The following is a 22,381-nucleotide window of genomic DNA, read 5'->3' as shown; positions in this document are numbered from 1 at the left end:
TTGGGAGGGGTTATTGATGCATGTTCATTGTCAGAGGGTTTGATGGACAAATAGAAGCTCTTCATGGCTAGCGTCATGACTTCTGCGTTATACAAGTACGCTCTCAGATTGGTGTTGATGTAATAGAAAGGCTTTACACTGATTATTTTTAAATAATGAAACTGGCTTTCCTCTTTTTGAGTTTAAATATTCATTTTTCTTTGAATGAATAAACTTTTTTTCCAAAGACTTCGGGAGTTATTCCTTGTAGCATGAGTCATTTTGACAGACTGCACTGCTGTAATTATGACTGTCATTTTTGATTTTGAGTTTAGCGTTGCCGCGGTGACAAAAAAAGGAACGGAACAAAGAGCACGACTGACTCAGAGATTAGAGCGAAAAAGGATTTGATTCAGAGGGAATTAGTTTAGCGATTTGCTCTCGCGCATCCTTGCGTCGTGACCAGCTCTCATATCGGTGCGTTTTCCTCAAGTGTGTTTATCTAAATATCTTCTGAGAGGCAAGGTAGTGTTTTTATTATCACGGTGTGGGTTTCCTACACCCTGCGCTCCTCGCTCCAGGACCTGCGTCAGCAGGAATGGTCCCGTTCCCCCTCAGAGGTGTGTTGTACAGGCAGAGGGCTCCCTTCCAGAAAGCTCCAGCACCCTGGGTATCTGGCCCTCCTCTCTCACTCGCTCTGACCCCCACCCAGGATGTGTTACCCACACAGCGTATGGAGAGGCCGGACGCTGCTTCTGCTTATGCCTCCTGCCCAGCCCCTCACAGGGTGTTCAATGTGTTAAAAGACACACCGCCAAAAAAAATCAACCAGACCATTTTCTTCCAGGGCAAAGAGCTTTTGATCAGTTGCGTGACTTGTGTCGTGTTTATTTAACGAGTGACGCTGCCATTTCGTGATTTATTTCTTTGCTTTGGAATTGCCCGCGGTCGGAATTGCCGCTGCGCCGTTTCCGGAGTTTGGCAAGTGGGAAGGACTGTTTGGGGAACATAAAACACTGACACTCCGCAGATGACATCACGTCAGTGGGAGCGTGTGTGTTTGTAAGGCCGTGATGACGCAGGTTCAGAAAGCCAGTGTTTGTTTGCGTGGTGCTGACGAACGTTTGAACTTCTGTCTCCTGTGTCACTGCTGAGAGGCACGGCGGCGTTTCTTAACCTTTGTCCTGAGGTGACCCGCTGTGTCTGCTGGCTTCTGTCTCAGTTAAACTGTTTACTAGTTGATTCCTTGTGAGTATTCTTTAAGATGAAATAGTTAAACAATAAAAAACGAGTTGAGCAAGCATAAGCCTTACACTTTCATTTGAAAAACACACCGACAGGCACATTTCTTTTACAAGAGACTGGTAGCAGATTGCCTAGCTGTCAAGTCTCAGATCCTGGCTGGTATCCAGTAAACAGCTCAAATAAAGGCCCAGTTAATTCAAAGGGGGTTAAATCCAGCGCTATATCTCTGGTACTGGTATACTCAGGCCTGCGTAGCTAACAGTCCCCGGAACGTGGCGGGGTTTGGTGTTCCTCAGGTGTGGGGCTGAGGTGGGCCCCAACGTGGGCCGAGCTGCGAGTCTGAGTGGAAGGTCTCGGCTCTCGGGACCTTTTCAGAGTGCGGGCGTTTTTAAAGGGGGAGGAGGGGCGGCTCTGACATTTACAACTCGTCAGATTGATTTGCTTTAGCATTGTTCTGTCCCCGGGCTCCTTCCTCCAGATGACTCAGCGGTGACAGCAGCACCCCTCCCATGAGTGTAGAGTCTGAGACGCACAGTGCAGTCGGTGCCCACTCAGTTTAGCAGGGACTATACCTGATAAAGAGAGAGGTAGGAGGGGCAATTACAGTGTTGCTCAAGTTCCTGTGAATACTGTTTTTACACGCATGTTCACACACACGCACATACACACTCACAAATACACACACACACGTATGCGCAGACACACGCACACACGCACCCTATGTATATGTTTGTATTCCTCCAAGGTTAACACATACAGTGCTGATTTTCTGAAGCGTATGAGCTGATTTCCCTGTTATTATTCCCAGAAGTGTCTCATTTTCAGTCCCAAAACACCCCCGTCTAAATTCCTTGGACAGATGATGCAGGCCTACGTTAAAAACAGAAATGTGCACCAGATCCAATCAAGTAAAAGGCGAACTAAAACAAACGATAAACCTACTGATTAAAGAAACGTAAATATTTACACAGATGCTAGATCACGTGGAATTGTGTTGCTGCAACACTTTGCGATGTGATATGAGTAATAGCTGATCATGTGCCTAAGTCATGGAAAACAAGCTTCAGGGAAAGGCTAGTTCTGCTCTCCTTACTCCACCGTACTGTAAGCATGACGGTGCACTTTGGTGCAAGCCTGCTCTTATCAGCTGCTTATTAAAAACAAAGATTTGTTTCTCCTGATGCACTTATGAATAGTAGTAGGTGAGTCAGGCGGTGTCCTGTCAGACTTTCTCCTATTCAGGTGAGAGCTCCACTCCCAGTTCAGGAAGACTGAGGGTAGAATCAGCCTTTGCAGACAGGCCACTGCCATTGTACCACTTGAGCTACTTGAAACACTTCAATGAATATCCAGCTGTTTGGACTGTGTGACAGTTGTTAACTGTGAAAGCTGCCTCGGGTAAGGGTGTTTGCTTAGCGGCGTATGTTATCCAGTGTCGCTGCGGGCGCGGCTGAACACCACCCCCGCTGTGAACCTGGGAGCCCAGAGAGGCGGCGACAGGAAGACGGGGGGGGGGTTGTTGCCCGTTTTGGCCAGCGGCCTCGGAATGGGAGACCGATAACTCGGGGCTCAGGACGAGAGGGACGGAGACGGAAAGACCGGTGGAGTAGGTGACGAGGACGGCCGCGCTAATGAGTGCCGAAGCTTTATCAGCGGGCACTGAAGGAAATGCCATTCCAGTCGCCACCGTGTGAAACCATCTCCGGAATGACAGCAAAAAAAAATAGGCTCAGCACAGTGATGAGGTACATTACGCAGAGGCTGTTGTGCAGTGTAGCAGCTGTCCGACGGCTCATTCGCCCATCAGCTCACCTCTCCTGTATTTGTGTGTTCTGGGGACTATTGCTGCACTGTGTGGGCCCCTTTTGCTCTGCACTGGTTGTTTATGGGGACACTCAGTTGCTTTATTGGTGGATCCCATACAGCTTATCTGTGCTATTGGCGTGTTTCCAATTTTAGGCCCAAGTGTGTCTCAGGAGCTTTAAACAGGCCTGCACATCAGGTTATCCAGTCTTTTCTGGACGTCTGGCAGCCGTCTTAGTGTGACATCAAGACAGATAGCATGGAATTTTCCAGGAGGGTCCAGCCCTTCCTTTGTGCCGCGGTGGTAACGAACTGCCTGCAGAAGGCCAAGATACTGCAAGAAGATATTAACTATTTATAAGAGCTCACCGTGTCCTTAATCTTGTTAAGCGTTTGTCCAAGGTGAATTGTTATATACCACCGAATGCACTTTGGTAAGAGGACATGGCTGCAGCACTCAAGGCTTTCCCGAGGTGGCCCCTGTGGTATCTGTGTCATATTCTCAGTAGCAAGGGCAGCACTTTTTTAAAATTAATTTATTTACAATATTAACGGACCCGATAGTGAATCGTATCTGTCGTTCTGCCGTTGTTGAAGCTACAAACTGATCTGATGAAGATGCAGGCAGCGTAGGAACGCAGACAGCACGTGAACCTCCTGTTGCCAACCGAAACCTCCTAGACTGCGGATGGAAGGAACACTGGAGTCATAATGGAATATCTGTGATGTGATGTTTCTGCCGCCAGGCAGAGTATCGTAGTGAGAGCAGCTGGCGTAGTGGACATCCATTCAGCAGTTAATGCAGCCAGTTGAACATGGACATTTGATTTTTTTTTTTTTTTATTACGCATGGATAAACGATCATAGGAACTCGTAGTGGCTGTACTGTGTCATCCATTATGAGGAAACTGCCACGAGAGTTTTACATCTGAAGCGCTCGATAAATTCCTAGCCACATATTTGCAAAATGGGTTAGCAATTCAAATGATTCATGCAAAAAGGAGAGCGTGGTCTGTAATTGTGTTTACTTAACTATCGCAGGGCTGCCTGTGCCAAACCTCCACTGCGGCCCTCGCCAATCCCACTATCCTGTGTGTGTGTGTGTGTATGTATGTGTGTATGTGTATGTGTGTGCGCGTGTGTGTGCGCGTGTGTGTGCGCGTGTGTGTGCGCGTGTGTGTGTGCGTGCGTGCGTGCGTGTGTGCGCGCGTGTGTGCCTGTTTATATAGGCCAGGGAAGAGAGGCGGCCATTATTTACGGATGCTGAGATAGTGTGTGACTGCCTATGCGTCACTAACCAATGAGTGATTGCAGGACTGGTGGACAGTGTTTCCCATCATCCCTCACTATAAATTCCCCCCATGGAGCAGCCTCGTTGCTGAGGTGGAGTGGGTGTCGGGCCTGATATAGAGCCCCCACGGCAGGCGTCAGGAGGGGTGTTAGTCTCCTCATGTTTATCTCTTGGGCGTCAGTCTCTCTCTCACTGCATCTGTAAATGATGCAGACAGTTAACCTCTGCTGTTTTTTCGATTTTTTTGGTTGTGTTCAATATGCAGAATGCAACAACATTCTTCCAAAGGGGCCTGTGGGGTTTGACGCCCAAAGCTCAGATTCTGGAATTCGCCCTCTCTGAACCCATTCTGTGAAATAACTTGTTGGCTGCATATTGAACATTGTGCTGAAATTGAAACGGGAGTTATTTTATGTCATATTGGCCTCTGGCACCATAGCTTCAATGCGCAGATTTTCTCGCTTCCATGGGCCATCTCATTGGACCTCTATTGCATTCGGTAGAGCACCAGCGTCCCAGTTTTTCCCAAATGTCAAACTGCCGGATCGCACTGTGGGCAGAAGCCTCAGCTGTTGAATGCTTTAGAGCATTTTTACCAAAAGGACACTGAGGTCTGTTCTAGGTAGTTTACATTACAATTATCATTCAGTATGTTAAATGTGTATAAATAAAGCTTGACATTGGATTTTTTTTCATTTATTTATCCATTCAGTCATATTCATCTCATTCTCTTGACAGCCTTTAAAATCCTTGTCAGCCTCAAACATATTATATCTCACTACAGAAATAGCTGAAGAATAACACTACAGTCAGTGAACTCTTGCTTTCTGTGAGTGTATGGACGCTTAATATTCTCTGTCCTCAGCGTACACTCATTTAACACCCACTAAAGCATATTCCCTGGAATAACAACTTGTGTGACCTGAAAAGAACTGTTCCCCCTGTGTCAGTGAGAGCTACGGGTACATCATGTGAAAATCTATCACCTCGCGTCCTATCTTCTCTTCTGTGATGTGTCTTAAAAGAAAACACTGACCCCCTATGGTGAACAGGAGTAATTTTTTTAAAGATCTGTAATGGTTCTCTGGATCAACCATCAGCGGTTAACCGAATAGCTGAATATTTGTGAGTTATTGTGAGATTTATGAGATATTTGTCACTTCTTCCTGTAGACAGAAATAATTTGAAAGTCAGCACTGAATGAGGGAAGTGTGGAAGTGTGGAAGGTTCATTTGCTTGTCCTTTCTCTGGCTGTTTGCTCACTGAGTGACCTTAGTGACTTTAGTGACTTTTTATAGCATTCTGTTCCACCTGACCAGAAACTAGGCTGCCAAAGCCCTGTAGTTCACTGCAGTGATGGCCCTGTGGTGAAGGAGCGCTCAGCTCACGTGTGCTGAAGAATGCATCCAGAATGTATCGAGTGTTCTTTGGAAAGTGCCAGCCCCATCCAATTTGACTGTGAAATTCGTCCGTTTCTTTTCAAATTTCGGAAAACTGTCCAGCCAACAAGAGGCTGTGAGGTTGTGAGAATGTTAGTGGCAGCTGACAGCCCAGGGTATCAGGGCATTGGTCAACTTCTTGCCGTAGGATTTAGGATGCTGGCCAGCAACTTCCTACTGTGAGAGCATTGAGCTCTGTTGCCTGTTCACTTAATGTCCGTGGAAGGTTGTTTTGATTTTAAACAAGTTTTGTTTTCCTTGGCGTATGTCTGAGGAACATTAAACAAACTGTTCTGGATATGTTTCCATCACAAGCAGCCTTAAATGGAGCCTCCAGACTTGCGGTTTTGGGATGGAAACTTTACCTAAAGTTGTTCTTTCCTGCTCCTCCTCTTGCTCATGTGACTGGACGAAACTCTCACAGTTGAGGTGGCTGCTTAAATCATAGGAAAAATACAGTATCATTTATGTATATCTCTGTTAAAGTACTGTATGAAATATTAGTTATTAGCATTTAATTATTAGCATGCAATTAGGGGAAAAGACCTTTTCACCCAGAGGGACTTTGCATAGCTTCCATTTTTTCCACTTTCTTTTACACATTCATCCATGCTGCTGAATATTCTGGAAAGTGATGCAGGTAAATTACCTCTCAAGGACACTGCAGCAGCGCCTCTTTTTTGGACTCAAACCAGCAACCTCTGGGTTCCAAGCCCAGGTACTCGGCCCCCGCAGCACACAGCCGAGCCGCACCCGTTCACTGCAGCAGCCAGCCGTTCTCCGGGGGGGGGGGGCAGTAAAACTGCAGAACTTTCTGCAGCCACCAGGCTGAGAGGGATCCTCAGGTGCTGCTCAGCTCAGCGTTGCTGTCCTCTGTCTTTAGTGTGCACAAGGCAAAAGTTGGGCTAAGCGGCTTGTTGGCTGTCATGCCGTGTCACTCCCGTCCGGGGATTTCTTTAAGCCGCTTGGAGTCAGGGTAATAAAAACAGGCACTGGGGTCAGGGGGCAGGTCAGGGTCACGGAACGGCTTCAGTAACTGCCCGGCCGATCTGACTGCGCCCCCGCTGCGCTGCACCGGCCTGCACTGCACCGGCCCGCGCTGCACCGGCCCGCACTGCACCGGCCCACACTGCCGTAGATGTGAAACAGACTCGTTCCATTTAGGCCAATATTCATCACGGGATGAAATGCACTTTATGACATGTCCAAGAGCATGTCCTATTAAGTTAGCTTAAGGAGGTAGGCCTTTTCTTTGTCAGCTTGTGTTAGTGTAACGGCACTGGGGTAGGTCCGTCCCGCGGAAACGTGAGGAAAAGGGAGTAATAACTCTGTCCTCCAGCACTGTGGGGTCCTTTCATGTTTTCTGTAGTGCCGCCTTTTAGCGCTACCTGAACCACCCCGAAGAAACGCATCACAGATATGTGTCCATAGCAACTGCGCCGGAGCGCTCCGTTTGCCTGCGTCACAGGCAACCTGAAATAGTTTCCTTCACCGGCCGCCAGCGTCGCTCCACAGGCTGCCATTTCTTCAGCTCTGCTGGGATCATTCCTGCACATTGTAATCCTTTGATGCAGAGAAACGGAGCACTGATGGAAGCCATGCAGACAGACACCCCCAGTTACCCAGGCTCTGCGGCAGTGCGGGACCCACGGTCAGCTTGGGGAGAGCTGGGCTGCTAGTGCTGGATTTGGAGCATGGCCACACCGGTGCTCATGTTAATGCGGGGCTTCAGCGGAGCGTGCCACACTGAGCTGCGGGATTCTTTTCAAGGGTGTGTGTGTGTGTGCGTGTGTGTGTGTGTGTGCGTGCGTGTGTGCGTGCGTGTGTGCGTGCGTGTGTGCGTGCGCGTGTGCGTGCGCGTGTGCGTGCGTGTGTGCGTGCGCGTGTGTGTGTGCGCGTGTGTGTGCGCGTGTGTGAGAGCATCCTGTTAGAGCAGAGGAGGCGGTCTGGGGTGACATTAAAGGACCAGGCCCAGCTCTGAGGAGGGGAAGGGTGCTGCTTCGTGGATACGAAAGGGGCCGGTCCCCAGCTAGAATTGCTCTCTGCAAGGCCAGCATAGAGCATTCTTTCCACTGTCTGTCACACATAACTTTGTGGCTCGGTGGTGTGTGTGTGTGTGTGTGTGTGTGTGTGTGTGTGTGTGTGTGTGTGTGGGGTGGGGGGGGGGGGCACTGGGACATCTCCACACTGAGGAAGCTCCCCGCTGACAGTGCGTGCATTTACTTGTGTGTCTGTGGGAGAGAGTGTGTGTGTGTGTGTGTGTGTGTGTGTGTGTGTGTGTGTGTGTGTGTGTGAGAGGTGCTGTGCCCCCCTCTGGTCTCCATTGTAGTTGCTTCATTTGGTCCTTCCTTACTCCATCTGTGCTTGGGAAATGGCTATGTCTATGGCACAGGCTGTGTCTGGTGGAAATGTAACACATTGTTTCAGTGAGTCTGAGGGGGGAAGTTTGAAAGAAAGAAGAGGAAGAAGTTTCCATTTCCTACCTTTGGCAGGAGCGGTTGGGAGAGCACAGCTGAGATGCAGCTGAAGGGACAGCACTAACTGGCCATACTGCACTATTCACATCTCATCTTTTCTGACAATTCCTGTAGTCGGCACACTACAGCATTGTCATACCTGATAATGGAACTCACGAGACCCAACAAAAAAGCACCTTACAGCCTTACAGCTGTCATGGAACATGTACATTTAATTTACACCTAACTTAGAAGCCAGTCAGACACATTGCCTAGGTTTTATTCTGTCCCAGAAGCTTTGAGCCATTGCGCAATGCTGCCACCCTGTGGCTGTGAGTGCAGCGGTGTGCGGTGGCAGGGGTGCTACCCAGCCCTGTCCTGGACGCTCGATAGCTGCCGCAGGGTGCTGACGATTATTGAGGCTCCCCAGCCGGGTTGCTGAGAGGTTGCTTCACCTGAGGATCAGGCTTGTTGAGGACAGGAACAGCCGGTGTCTGGGAGGGGGGATTCTTGCCGAGTCATCGCCTGCGGTAGGACATGTGAGTGGGAGACCACAGCGCTGCATTAGCCTACAGTTAATACATGTTATCCATTTATGCAGCTTGGTATTTACTGAGGAAATTCAGTTGAAGCAGCACGGCAGTACTCCACCTGGGAACCGAACCAGCGACCATGGGGTCACAAGCCCTGCTCCTTATGGCTACACTGTGCACATATGAAATGAGACGCCTACACAGTAATGTACGCTAAAGCTGTCTGTTGGAACTGTGGCAGCAACAGAACACCAGGGTGATGTGAGAGCCTCTCTCCTCACAGACGCTCTCATTATAGAAGCAGTGAAAACGTACAGCCTGTGGTATTCTCTCCTGTTACTGTCCTTCTTTTTAAATAAACATCTCAGCGGAGGCAGGCCTTAAGTTTGTATCTAGCCTCATACTACGGGAACCACATTGTCAGAGAAGTAAATGTGCAGTTCTCACTTGGTCAAAAAGTGCACCTTGCTGCCTGTACGTGGCTCTGGTTCAGGGTTCTAAAGTGCAGGAGCTTCAGGGTACAGGGTCTTTTCTGTGGGTGGAACTCCATGTGAGACCCTGTGTGGTAATGGGTAGCAGTTGCACTGCCATGCATCATCTGGCATGTCACATGTGTGCATCTGTTCATTATAATGTCTGTATGCTCTTAATTCAAAGATATCTTCTTCCTGGCTTCTCCAGGACTCTTGCCTACTATCTAGCCACTAGCGTAGGAAAACTGTTGCAGCGTTGCATGTTGTGTAATGCAGAACAGTTTGCGTGCCGGACCACAGTGGCATTTACAATAGGGTACAGTGTGCAGGAGCACTGTTTGGGCAGGTGCTCACTGCAATATGGTATGGTGCACTAATGTTGATTGCATAATGCGAGGGGACACGTGTGATTCAGGAGCAATGAAGTATGTTCCGGGTGGATCGGTGTGTGTGTGTGTGTGCGTGCGTGTGTGTGTGTGTGTGTGTGTGTGCGTGTACACTGGGGGTGGGACTTTACTCTGGGAAGCTGTCTTGTGCCTCGAGATGTAGAGAGTGCCCAGAGTGGATGGTGCTGTAAATCCCAGGGTAATCATGGTGTCGCAGCAGTGCTGAGAGTGGACTATAAACAAGCCCCAAGCAGCTGCCTGGCAGCGCTGCCCTGTTTGGTGAGTGTCCACAGCAGCCCCACCGTAAAGCATCCTGCCAGGCGGTGTTAAGAGGCTGCTCTGTTGTCTTGCACATTGCACATTATTTATTTATTCATCCAACGGGTTATTAAACCAAGTGCAGTGGCAGGTCACTGTCACCAGGGGGCACTGCTGAATGAGAAATAGTTGGATGGCGAGCGATTGCAGTGCACTGTGTTCTCCACAGAGAGGCACTGTCTGCCAGCCTGACTAATGTTTAACATCCCAACCAGCAGATGTCAATGCATTCCCTGACAAAAAGACAATTCAACTACTGCCAAGTGAAATGAGGAAAATCTAATAGATATGTAATAGTAGATATGTAGCTATAGTAATAGATAGTAGATGTGTAATAGCATGTCAACTCTCATCTCAGCCTAGTATGTTTAAATTGGGTAACTGGGGAGTGGGTAGGCTGTTGGCTCGGTGGGCCAGAGTCTGTAGTGGCTGTGTTGATGGTGGTTTGAATGTGTCCCTTGACCATCCCTTTCCTTTTTGCCCCCAGATGCTGCAGGACTGTCCCAAGGCGCGGCGGGAGGTGGAGCTCCACTGGCGGGCCTCGCCCTGCGCCCACATCGTGCGCATCGTGGACGTCTACGAGAACCTCTACCAGGGCAGGAAGTGCCTGCTCATCGTGATGGAGTGGTGGGTACCCGTCACACACAGGAACACGCGTGGAAACGCATGCCGACACGTACACGCGTGCAGACAATCAGGTGTGCAGGGAGGGCATGCAGAGGCACAGACACTCACACTCTCACACGCATGCACACGCATGCACACACACACACTCACATTCACACGCATGCACACACACACACTCTCACACACACATGCACACACACTCACACACGCGCATGCACACACACTCACACACACGCATGCACACTCACTCACACTCACACACGCATGCACACGCATGCACACACACACACTCTCACACACACATGCACACACTCTCACACACACATGCACACACTCTCACACACACATGCACACACACTCACACACGCGCATGCACACACACTCACACACACGCATGCACACTCACTCACACTCACACACGCATGCACACTCACTCACACTCACACACGCATGCACACACACACACACACGCATGCACACACACGCATGCACACACACTCACGCACACACACTCACTCTAGCGCCCCCTGTAGCACAGATGCTTAAAAGCAAGAAGGGCCTCTGGTCTGGCTGTTGCAGCGAGCTCTGCATTGCGTGTGTTTGAGCTTGTGGGAGCTGTTCTGGCTCCTCAGTGCTGTAGGAGTCCCCAGTCTAATGAAGAGCTGCGGGTGCTGGCTATCTGCCAGGCCCCCGGCTTCGGTGTGATTAATGGTGACGTATCAGCCTGGCTACTGGGGGGGGAAAACCGTCCCCACCACCTTGTCGCAAGAAGTGCTGATCCGTTTCTGAACTGCGTTCCCTCACACATCAGCTGAGTACGTCAATAATTCACATTTGCATGCCAGCGATAAAGCTTCAGCGCACGCTTGGAAACTGTTGCCCAGTGAAATTGCAATCAGTGACGCTGATGGAACAAACCAGTCAGAAATTTTAATTTCATTAAAAAAATCGTAAGTCATGCATGGAATTTAGGCTGTGCACAGCATCTTTCAGACACTGTGATGGATAGACATGTGCAATAATGTACTCATCGCTGTGGGAGCTTGCCTAGACACGGAGGCGTTTGTTCCGTTGAGATAAAAGAGAGTGACGGACATGCTAATACTCATCCGCTCTCTTCCGTTATTATAAATACAGCAGGCAGGTCTCCAGATCTCACCCCCTTCTCACCAAACTGGGTTGATGGTTCTTTCAAGTGGCAATTCTTGCTTTTGTTCTTTGAGTAGGAAAACCGCAGCACGTTTGTTTTTTTTTTCCCCTTTGTCTTCTGCGAGCAGTGCCATCCTTATCGTGATTGACCAATATATCTGATTTAGAAGCCTGACAGTCACATTGTGATTTTTATGAAAAATGGCTTACTGACAGAATGCAGCAAGATGTATGTGTATAGATATTTCTATAAAAATGGGAATTTTACTTAATGCTTAAATAATTTCATTTAATGCTTTAATGTTTTTTTCCCTTTGACATAACCCCCTTTCAGATTTATTGGGCTAATTAGACTGTGAAATATAAATATCACAGTATATATAAGTATATAAATAAATAAATATAAAATATCACTGTGAAATTAGCTAGGCAGAGATGTATGTAATCCTCTCATACACTTGCCCAAAGCCATCAGCTATTTCTCACACTACAAGTCAAACAGTGCTAATACCGCAGTGGCCATTCATTGGAGGATAGGCTCCACTCCACTGATGTCATCTGAGCAAATCGCCGATGCTTGATTTACTGAAGGGTGCATGAGAGCAGTGAGAGGAGGAAACCCCGGTTGACCTGCCTGCCCCTGTCCCCAGCGGAACCAAGCCGGTTTGCTCTGCCAGTCAAATCACACGGCCGGTTTCAAACCCGGGCTTTAGGTTTCAGCCCTCCCAACTGAGCCACTCGGGACCTTAACCGTTAATATGAAGCAGTTAATGGGTTATTTTCACTTCGCTTTTTAATCATGCGGGATGTGGAAATGTGGGTTGGTTTGAAATGAGAAAATATGGCTGTGAAGGCTTCATTACCATTATTAGTCCTACGACTCCCTCAGACTGCAGTAACAACTCCTTGCGCTTGTAGTAACTAGTACTACCACTATCGGAATTAGTGTTTTCTTATGAAGAAGGGGAGATTAAATCTCTTGGTCTTCTCTGAATGGAGGAAAACCGCAGTTGCTGAGGAAACTGTGGCCCTGGTAGAGGCGTGGGCAGGTTCCTTGTTCCCCAGAATTTCACACAACTCAATGTTTTCATTTGGCTGGAAATGGGGGGCCCCTTGCATGGGAAACACCGCTCTTGTTTCGACATCCTGATACCTCATTCCTACTTGTTTTTTGCTTTAACCTGGTGATTTCTCCATCTCCTGCTCTCTGTCTCCTCCACCTGAACATGAAAGCCTCATACTCCGTCTTTTTCTGCGTGTTGCCAGACAGAGAGGCAGCCCTCAAACTCCAGGCAGGACATTTCTGTTTGTTTTTTAACCTGGACCTTATTATAACCCACATTGTTTTACTAAATCTCATATATCAGCCCTTTAAGTGTGTAATATGTGACCTAATTCTAATAAAGAGGGATATTTGTTGACATGCAGTTGGTCTCTATCTCAGTAGCTCAAAGGACTGACTTCCATCAGAGGCCTTAAACTTGTTTATTCACTGCGTTGTGAGTATGGCATCACACCCTTCAGTACAGTGCGTGGTGGAATCTGTGGGTGATACTTTTAGTTGATGTACCAAGGAAACTGTCTCATCTGTTTTGAAGTTTTGAAACTGTTAGTATCAGATGGTTCGGTGTGAGACCGATGCTGACGTCATCGCGCATTGCAGCACTGAGCCAAGCCGCGTTCCGTTTTCAGGTGTTGTTGTGCAGACAGAGTTTCCTCTGCCCGCTTTGGCGGTGGATGTACACACCCTTGCTTGGCAGACGCTGCAAAGTGGCGAGGATCTGCGATCGCACGTGGTACAGTGAACGGTGGAATCTGCGGGTGATGACAAGCCGAAATACCAGGGCGCTCAAACCGACATCCAACTGCTGCTGCTGTTGTTTTGAAACCGATTTGGTATCTGCTAGTTGTTGCGCGAGATGGATGCCAAACTAGCGTGATTTGTGTGTTTTTTTTTTTCCTATACGGGTTGCGGGTCCTCCTCCTCTCCCTCCAACTGGTCCCCCTTGCTTAATTTCACAGGCACACAAAGCCAGCTGTGATTTTGTGTATGACTAGGCAGTGATGGCTGTGGCAGTGGCTGGCTTTGAGCCCTGTGCTTTCCACATTTCCCACGGCTCTTTGGTCATCTTCTTTGCCTAAATTAAAAAAAAAGGACTGCACTGCTATACTGGGCAAAACTTGAGCATTAGTCATTGTGAATACCAGCCACGCAAATCAATTCTGAAATGATGGCTATTTAAGCAGAGGTCATCTCTCTCTTTTTTTTTATTTTGGTCTCTCATTTCCTCTGTATCCTCACCATCCCTGCTGAGAGGGATCATCATCTGCCCTGTCGTCCCTTGTGCATTCTGTCATCGATGCAAGAATTTGTACCATTGCTCACCCAGTTCATGAGGTGCAGCCTCGGGATGCCACAGTGGCCTAGGGTGGTTGCCAGCTTTAGCTTATTTTAGGAAACGCAGGAGCTGACATTCTGGGTAGGCAGGTCACGGAGAACTGATTCCCTGAGATGTGATGTGAGCAAGCCATGCAAATTCTGTGGTCAGAGCAGGGTGGCGTGAAGCACATCGGCCACTCTGGTTATGAGTAGCTATCTCTTTTGTGAATACCAGCCACGCAAATCAATTCTGAAATGATGGCGATTTAAGCAGAGGTCATCTCTCTCTTTTTTTTTGTCTCACATTTCCTCTGTGTCACCACCATCCCTGCTGAGAGGGATCATCATCTGCCCTGTCGTCCCTTGTGCATTCTGTCATCGATGCAAGAATTTGTACCATTGCTCACCCAGTTCCTCCTCCCAGAATGTGCTCAGTCAGAAATCTTAGAAACGGCAATGGGGCCGTGAGACCTTTGAACCTCCCTGCCTTTTAGTTTGGTCTGCGCTTTCCATTTCAGAATGCATAATTAACATTAACCATTTGGGGGGAGCGATGTGCGAAACTGCTTCGGAAATAATACACTCAGCAAACCGAAAGGCTTTTTATCTCGGCTCGATGTGAAAAAAAAAAAAATATATATTCATCTTCTGCACATCAATTACTTCTCCAAAAAGGTGTGAACCACTATGAGAGTGCTGGTTGCTTAACCTTTTGGTCTATTGCTTAGTTTAAGCTTTCCTAGTACAGAGAGTTTCTATAGCTATATATTTTTTTTTGATTCAGTTGCTGTCCTCTTGGTCACTTATAGTAGGTGCATTTTGATCACATTCCTGACCCATACTGTACATTACAGTAAATGAAGTACTAAACCAGGTGCCAGGTATCAGTGCAAGGAGTGCAGTGATGAGGATTTTGTAAAAATCCCCAAGGGTTGTTGTATGAAAATAAAATCCAGGAAAAGTGACTGGGAGGCCACAGCAGTCATGTATAAATCAGTTTGTGTAAGGGCTGTTGACATGAGATGCTGTATCAGGATATGACATGATGGTGACAGGTAGTACATTCCAAATGAAGCTGTTCTGGTGTGCCATGCACACTCCCGTATTTGGTGCATGCTTAGTATATTTGGAAGCAGGTGCTACCGGGTGCACGAGTCGGTGGTGTGGAAGTATGTGATTTGGAACATGTGTGATATTGAATGTGCGAAGCAGTAACAAACCAAGTACTTTTCTCATTGGTTTTCAAAGACTGTCTTTTCAGAAGACTTCAGATTTCAGAGTTTGAGTATTATTCGAGATGCCACTTTATCTTCTGTAGCATCATGCAAATGTCCCCTTGTAAGCCCTTGGTGTCAGTCAGGTGATGGTAATGGTGAAAAAGTGCTCACTGGTGGCCAGGACTCTTAACGGTGAATGTGAGAACAGCAGTCTCACACAGGCATCACAAACCACAGCATTAACATTCAGATAATTACCAGTAATCACTCTGAAATCAGAACACTTCATTGCATTTGACGGGAAATGGCAGATTCAAATGCTGAATACCTTTAGGCAGCAGGCCCTGAAAATGCATGCAGATGCAAATAGAGAAAAAGATGCTTCCGCAGAGAAGGTGAGCAGGGTGGATATCTAGGGTCATAATTGATACTATCGCGAACACAGAATGCTAGATTAGATAAGCCCACCCTTGGCTGGCCTTGTGCCAGGTGGGGGAACCCGGAAACCCACACCACTGTGGAGGGCTTTCCACAATGGTGGTCTACTGTTTTAAGGCGTCAGATGGAGGGTGTTGATATTTTTAGAGAGGGTGGTCTTTGCAGTGAAGCCATGAGCAGGAAGCGGCTGCTGTAGCATGCATCTTCTGTTGCACGCTGGTTTTGCACAGTGCTTATTCGCAGGCCCGGTGCATCTCATGCTTGTTTTCGAGCACGCTCTGTTGAGCACTGTTTGCTCTGAGCCTCCAGGCTTTGCAATTATAGGGGATTTTTTTTTTTGCGCTTTTTGTGATATAATATGATAATATTATGTTGTAGTGAGCAGTTGGACCCAGCGTGCTTGTATGATCCTCATGCTGACTGATATCGAAAGTTTTGAAACGTGCAGTGGTTTCTTGCTTGGGCCATCCCCCAGGAACTGGGCCTCAACCCCCCCCCCACCCCCCACCCCTTCTGTCTTTGTCTCTCTCAGCCTCGTCTGAGGCACATGCAAGGGTCACAAACCTCGACCTACATTAAACAGAGTGAGAGTCGAATTTAAAGGCATCAGGGATGGTGAACATGGGCAAACGTGGGCCGCGTTGAAGGTGTTTGGTTTGCTAGCCAGAGCTAGGTGGAGCTTGAGCGGAGATGCACTGCCCTAAGCCCTCTCTCCATGGTTGAGAGTTAATGCTTTAACGTCCCGCTGTTAAACAGGTCTTAACTACTCAGATTCTGGTAAGGAAGAATGCCGTAAACCTCACATCCATAAAGCAAAATCCTCCCTGCCTGTGTGTGTGTGTGTGTGTGTGTGTGTGTGGGCGGAGATAAAATGGCCATTTAAATAAAGCAGAAGTAGCCACTCAACCAACCCTTTTCCTCGTGACTCACACGCCGAAATTGCTGACATTTCCACAGATACGGCGGGTGATTCATGCGTCGCAGGTAGATTGGCATCGCATGCCTGCTCTCTCTGTTCCGTTATGAATGAGGGGCCCCGGCGCGCCTCAGGATGGGGCCCCTAGTCACAGACCATTCGCTGTGGCAGGCAGGTTTTCAAGAAAAACATCTAACCAGATTTCAGAACCGCACAGTTTGAGGATAAGGGTTTCGTGTTCACAGGAAATGATTACTGCATGCAGCACTTTAAAAAAATAACTCTTGTATGTGGTAAGTATGTAAAACAGTCAAAGGGTAAAATGTCTCATGACCTTGGACGTGCCTAGGTCTTCTCTGAATTGGGGACTTTAAGAGAATTCGTAGAGAGACAGAAATTGAAACTCATCCATCTGTCAGTGTTACACGCCCTGAAATTGAGAGTTGACTTTTGATTTCCAGTCCTGGATACTTAGTTTAATATAGTTTTTCCTCTTGTCTCGGCACGACCTGGTTTTAACTCCCCTTGTGACTGTTGTGGTTAACTCAGTGTAGTAATAGTCACTTGTTGTAATGGTGAATGTCAATCTTTGCTCTGTAGTTGTACTATTAAATAAGTTTGTGCACTCTATCCATGGCAGTGCAGTAGGGCCCTATAACTGTTTCACTCTTGTAACAACAGTGGGTTTTAGGCTTCACCAAATATACAGATAATAACAGTGATCTGCTCCTTGGTACAGGTGCTCACATTGAGTACAGGCTGAGCTCTATGGTGTGGGTTTGATCCCGGCCATGCCATCTATCGACCATGACTGGCAGCCCGCAGCAGCAGATGAAATTGGACTCGTTCTGCCCGGGATGGGGCTGGATAGGTCAGACAGAATTTCTTCATGTCACCGCTGTCAGGCACCCTGTTAATTGTCAGCCTCTTGCGGGTCACACGGATGACGGCAGCTGTTAGGCAATGGAAAAAATTACCTTTGGCTACATTGTGTTGGGGGTTGGAAGATCACTGCTACATGAGTGCATGAGGTTGTCATGGTGAGATGAGCTTGGTATACAACTTATGATTCCAGAATACAGTTGCATAAAGGGGAAAACCATTAATGGATGAATGGTGATAACAAGCGTTTCGTTTCACACTGAACGCATTAACTCTTGCAGTAGGGAGGAAATGACAGCATATTAATACACCATTGCACAGTAGAATTTTGGTAAAATGATGATGTTCTTTGGCTTACAGGGTAAACCCCTCAATGTAGCCCTGTTAAAAATTATTCAGATAATATGGCTGTGGGGTTGGAATGAGTAATTACATTACATTTTTAAGATTGCAATCTTAAAAAGGCCTTCTTGTTAGGAATAATGTACCCAGACATTGGGGTGATGTCCCAGCACCAGAAACTGTGATCAACTGTTCCAGCTGTGACCTGATGCTTTGTCTTCTCAGCATGGACGGGGGAGAACTATTCAGCCGCATCCAGGACCGGGGGGACCAGGCCTTCACTGAAAGAGGTACCTCAGCGCTTTGTGTCTGGGACCATGCACCACGTCTTAATGATTCAGTTTTTGTAAAAAGCCTTTCCTCTCTGGTGCGCCATTCAATTATGTTAAAGCTCTGTGTTGCTGGTTTATGAGTCTGTGTTTATGGGTTTATGTCTTTTTTTTCCACCCACAGAGGCCTCAGATATCATGAAGAGTATAGGGGAGGCCATACAGTACTTACATGCCATCAACATCGCACACAGGGATGTCAAGGTAAGCCCCTCTGGTAGCTATTAGAGAATAGTTGGGTGGGGGTTCAGCAAAACCGGATGAAAAATTAAGGGTGTTGTCCAATAACTGGGTCTTGGTCGGATCTGTGACGTTTTAACGTTGAGAGTGCAAGGTGTATGCTGTGATCTTCTCTGTGTATTTATTATTAATCGGGTGGCTCGTAGTTCATTTATACCTCTCTTGCCTTTCAGCCAGAAAACCTGCTATATACCTCCAAAAGGCCCAATGCAATCCTCAAACTGACAGACTTTGGGTTTGCCAAAGAAACCACAACACACAACTCCCTTGCCACACCCTGCTATACTCCATACTACGTGGGTAAGGGAGACTTCCAGTCTGTTAGCTGTGTTTTTTAAAATCCATCCCTTGGTACTACTAGGTAGGTCTGTGTTAGTTATAAATTCTTATTCTGATCTGCATCACAGCTCCAGAGGTTCTTGGTCCGGAGAAGTATGACAAGTCCTGCGACATGTGGTCCTTGGGAGTCATCATGTATATCCTGTAAGCGATTGGCATTTTTTTACATTACATTACGTTATTTAGCAGACACTCTCATCCAGAGCGACTAACATTTCCCATTCATACAGCTACTTTGACTGAGGCAATTTTTGGTTAAGTACCTTGCCCAAGGGCACAATGACAATGCCCCAACAGGGAATTGAACCGGCAACCTTTCAGCTACGAGCCCTATTCATTATCCCTATACCACACTGCCACCACAGTGTGGTGTAGTGGTTTTTACTCACATAGCCTTCACAAATGCACACATGGTGTCTGCTGTTAAGTCCTGTCCCAATTAATTTTGTTGGTTGCTATTTTTTATATATAATAATGAAACCATTCTCAGTTTAGCAACTGGAGACAGGTGATTCATTACAGAAGGTTTGTCTAATCATGTATGGCTGTTCCCCCCCCCCCCCCTTTCACCTCCCCATAAAGGCTCTGCGGATACCCACCGTTCTATTCCAACCACGGTCTGGCCATTTCTCCTGGGATGAAGAAGCGGATCCGCATGGGGCAGTACGAGTTTCCCAACCCAGAGTGGTCAGACGTCTCGGAGGAAGGTAAAGGGCGCACTGTGTGATTTTCTTGCTTTTATTGCTTGATGTGGAATGATAGGACGGAAGGTAATAGACCGAACTGTGTGGAATGCCACAGGAGGAACACCCTGGTAGCATCAGTGCCAGCTTTCTGCATTTAATTTTTGTTTTGCTGTTCAAAACTCTCTGTAATGTTAAATGTATAAATAACATGCTGATTGTGGGTACATTTTGCAGGACTTTTCTTGTATGAATCAGGTGAAACACCTTTTCCTTTCACAGAAATTGGCTCTATTGAGGATAGCTAGTGTGGGTGTGGAGGTAAAGCGAAGAAAAATCGCAGAAGTGAGAGTTAGAAGTGACCAGTGTGTGGTATGAGCATGCAGAAAAGCGTGGCATGGCTGAAACTAGTGTGGTTTACTCTAAATTCTACAAAATGCTCTTCACACTGGCTTCCCATTAAGACTGAAAAGAAAGAAAAGAAAAACTAAAAACCATATTGTTGTCTATAATATTTTTATCCCTTACATAAGAAATGATGATAGTAAGCAATTTACCTGATATTTCAGTTTCATTTCATTTTAAAATTAGCTCAAAAAAATAGACAAACTTTGGTAATCTATTCGGTTATGGGTATAACCGAATGAACTTGAAAAAACAGCACATATCCCATTAATTTGCTGAACTGGATAATGTTGGTAACTACTTGAAAATAATCTCCTGGGAACAAACCAGGCACAGCTCAGCAGACCTCACCAGGCTGATGTGTAATTACTCGGCAGGTCCAACAAAACAATTGAATTTTCCCTTCCAAACATTGTATGTGCCTGTGAGGTGTTTTGATGCTCCCTGGGCTCGAGCCCTAGCGTACTGTCAGGTGACAGCCCTAACCGTGTGCTTCCTGTGTCCCCAGCTAAGCAGCTGATCCGCACCCTCCTGAAGACAGAGCCCACGCAGCGGATGACCATAACGGAGTTCATGAATCACCCCTGGATCAATGTGAGTCCCGCTGTGCCACGTCGCTAAGTCCGCCATCATGTACAGCACACACGCATGCGTGCATAAAGCAGCAGGCATCACGCCTGTAGGGGCAGTGCTGCTGTAGGGTGGTGTACCGCTGCCGCATGGCTAAAAGGCGCAGGCTGTTCAGGGCCAGTGGCTGCAGCTACATCGGCCATCTTTCTGAAATCAAGTGTCAATCAAGTGTCTTTCTGCAGTCAGTGTCACTGCAAGAGCTGTGACAGTGACTCAGTCGGTCAGCAAGGCATGTGACTGGTTTTCACTGGCTTCAGTGGCTGCCAGAAACAGCAAGGCCCTGTAAAAGGGGGTTGTAGAATGCCCAAAGTGTCGCACTCAGAGCTTTAAAAGTGGGCTGTCTAATCTTCTGCTGTGTATGAAAGATGTTTGCATGTTGGAAAATGCTGGAAAACAAATTAAACTGATACACAGCGCCAGGTCATGGGTTGTACATGGAAAGGCATTTTAAAGGAATGTGTGCTGCTCGGCCCTCACCCATCTGTCTATCTGCAGCAGTCAATGGAAGTTCCCCAGACCCCCCTCCACACCAGCCGCGTTCTGAAGGAGGAGCAGGACACCTGGGAGGATGTCAAGGTGAGACTGGGCTCTCTGAATGTTGCTCAGACCCACTGCGTAGTTCTTTTATGTGTGGTATAAGCAGCGGGCAGGTTGACGCTCTTTAAAGCTTTTATGCTTTTGGATGCAAATGTTCATTCAGATCAAATTGGTTGCTTTAGGAAATGGAGGGAGGTTGAAGTTGCACTCAGTAAACGTCATTGCCATGATTAGCTGTCCTCCAGCATGAAATAAAAGGAGTTTGAATTTGAAGTCCTCCAGGAGGTCAAGTATTTTGAAATTGTAGATATAATATGTTTGATGTATTGATTAATAAATGATTAATAAAATGTAATCAAGGTGCAACCAAGCACTTTCCCTGGGTTTAAATTTTTTTACGAGTTTTATGTTTGTTTGTTTGTTGTTTTTTTGTCATTATTATACATCATGAATGTCTCTGTAGCTTGTTTAGTTTGCTTTGACCATGAAGGAATGAGCTTTAAGCAGGTTGCCATGGGAATCCATCCTCTCCTTGGCGCTGACATGGTCCCTATTTGTGGATGTGTTTTTAGGAGGAAATGACCAGTGCCCTTGCCACCATGAGGGTGGACTATGAGCAAATCAAAATCAAGACCATCGAGGATTCCTCCAATCCGCTGTTGATGAAGAGGAGGAAGAAGGCGAACAACACAGCGGCAGACACACAGACGCCGGCCACCTGAGAGACGCACCTGCCCATGCTGCACACTCTCGGACGCACACACACAAAAGCGCGGTGCAAAGGAAGCAATAACCTTCAGTATAATGAAATTTTCAGAATCAGTAAAATAGCATGGATTTTCATAAAACCTGTAGGTGATCATAAATTCATTTTTCATTACTGATTTTTAATTTTTTTTTTTTTTTTAGTGACATTTCTTTTTATTACAAAGTCTTTTTAACAAATCGACCACTCTTCTAGAAGAGAAAAAGGGTATAAAAGCATGTTTTAAGGAAATGGAGATTATGATAAGGAAGCAGATGTGAGAGGATGAAAGTAAATCGTTTTTATAAATCTCACTCTGTTAATATTCTCATACTGTGTTGAGTCTTCAGCCCAGTAACGGACAGGTTGATTTTCTGTCCTTTCTCAGTTCTGCCTTTTTTTTTTTTTTTTTTTTTTTAACAAAACAAGCCATCAATGCTAGTTGCTGTGCTAATGCAGTATACTCGTACTTATCACTCTGATACTTCAGGGTAGACTCAAGAAAGGAAGATTGTTTTATCAAAGGGAAAGTGAGATGCAGTCTCAGGAGGAACTGGAATGTTGGAACTCCACTTTTGAAGCCTGGATTAACCCTGTTC

At 46.9% G+C, this 22,381-nt stretch overlaps 1 protein-coding gene across 1 annotated transcript in view; it reads left to right on the top strand.

Moving 5' to 3' along the window:
* The window catches only part of mapkapk2a (MAPK activated protein kinase 2a), a 44,949-nt gene extending 23,114 nt beyond the window's left edge, over nt 1–21,835 (top strand). The window contains exons 2-10 of the mRNA XM_036531226.1: nt 10,411–10,550; nt 18,100–18,164; nt 18,328–18,407; nt 18,617–18,743; nt 18,851–18,926; nt 19,365–19,489; nt 20,379–20,464; nt 20,996–21,076; nt 21,610–21,835. Of these exons, the coding sequence (XP_036387119.1) occupies nt 10,411–10,550; nt 18,100–18,164; nt 18,328–18,407; nt 18,617–18,743; nt 18,851–18,926; nt 19,365–19,489; nt 20,379–20,464; nt 20,996–21,076; nt 21,610–21,759 (930 nt within the window). The 3' untranslated portion in view covers nt 21,760–21,835. The remainder of the gene's footprint in view (nt 1–10,410; nt 10,551–18,099; nt 18,165–18,327; nt 18,408–18,616; nt 18,744–18,850; nt 18,927–19,364; nt 19,490–20,378; nt 20,465–20,995; nt 21,077–21,609) is intronic.
* The last annotated feature ends 546 nt before the right edge of the window (nt 21,836–22,381 follow it).

The sequence above is a fragment of the Megalops cyprinoides genome, chromosome 6, assembly GCF_013368585.1.
Source record: "Megalops cyprinoides isolate fMegCyp1 chromosome 6, fMegCyp1.pri, whole genome shotgun sequence".
Lineage (NCBI taxonomy): Eukaryota > Metazoa > Chordata > Actinopteri > Elopiformes > Megalopidae > Megalops > Megalops cyprinoides.
The sequence above is the reverse complement of the archived record's forward strand: the minus strand, read 5'-3'. Positions and strand labels throughout refer to the sequence as shown.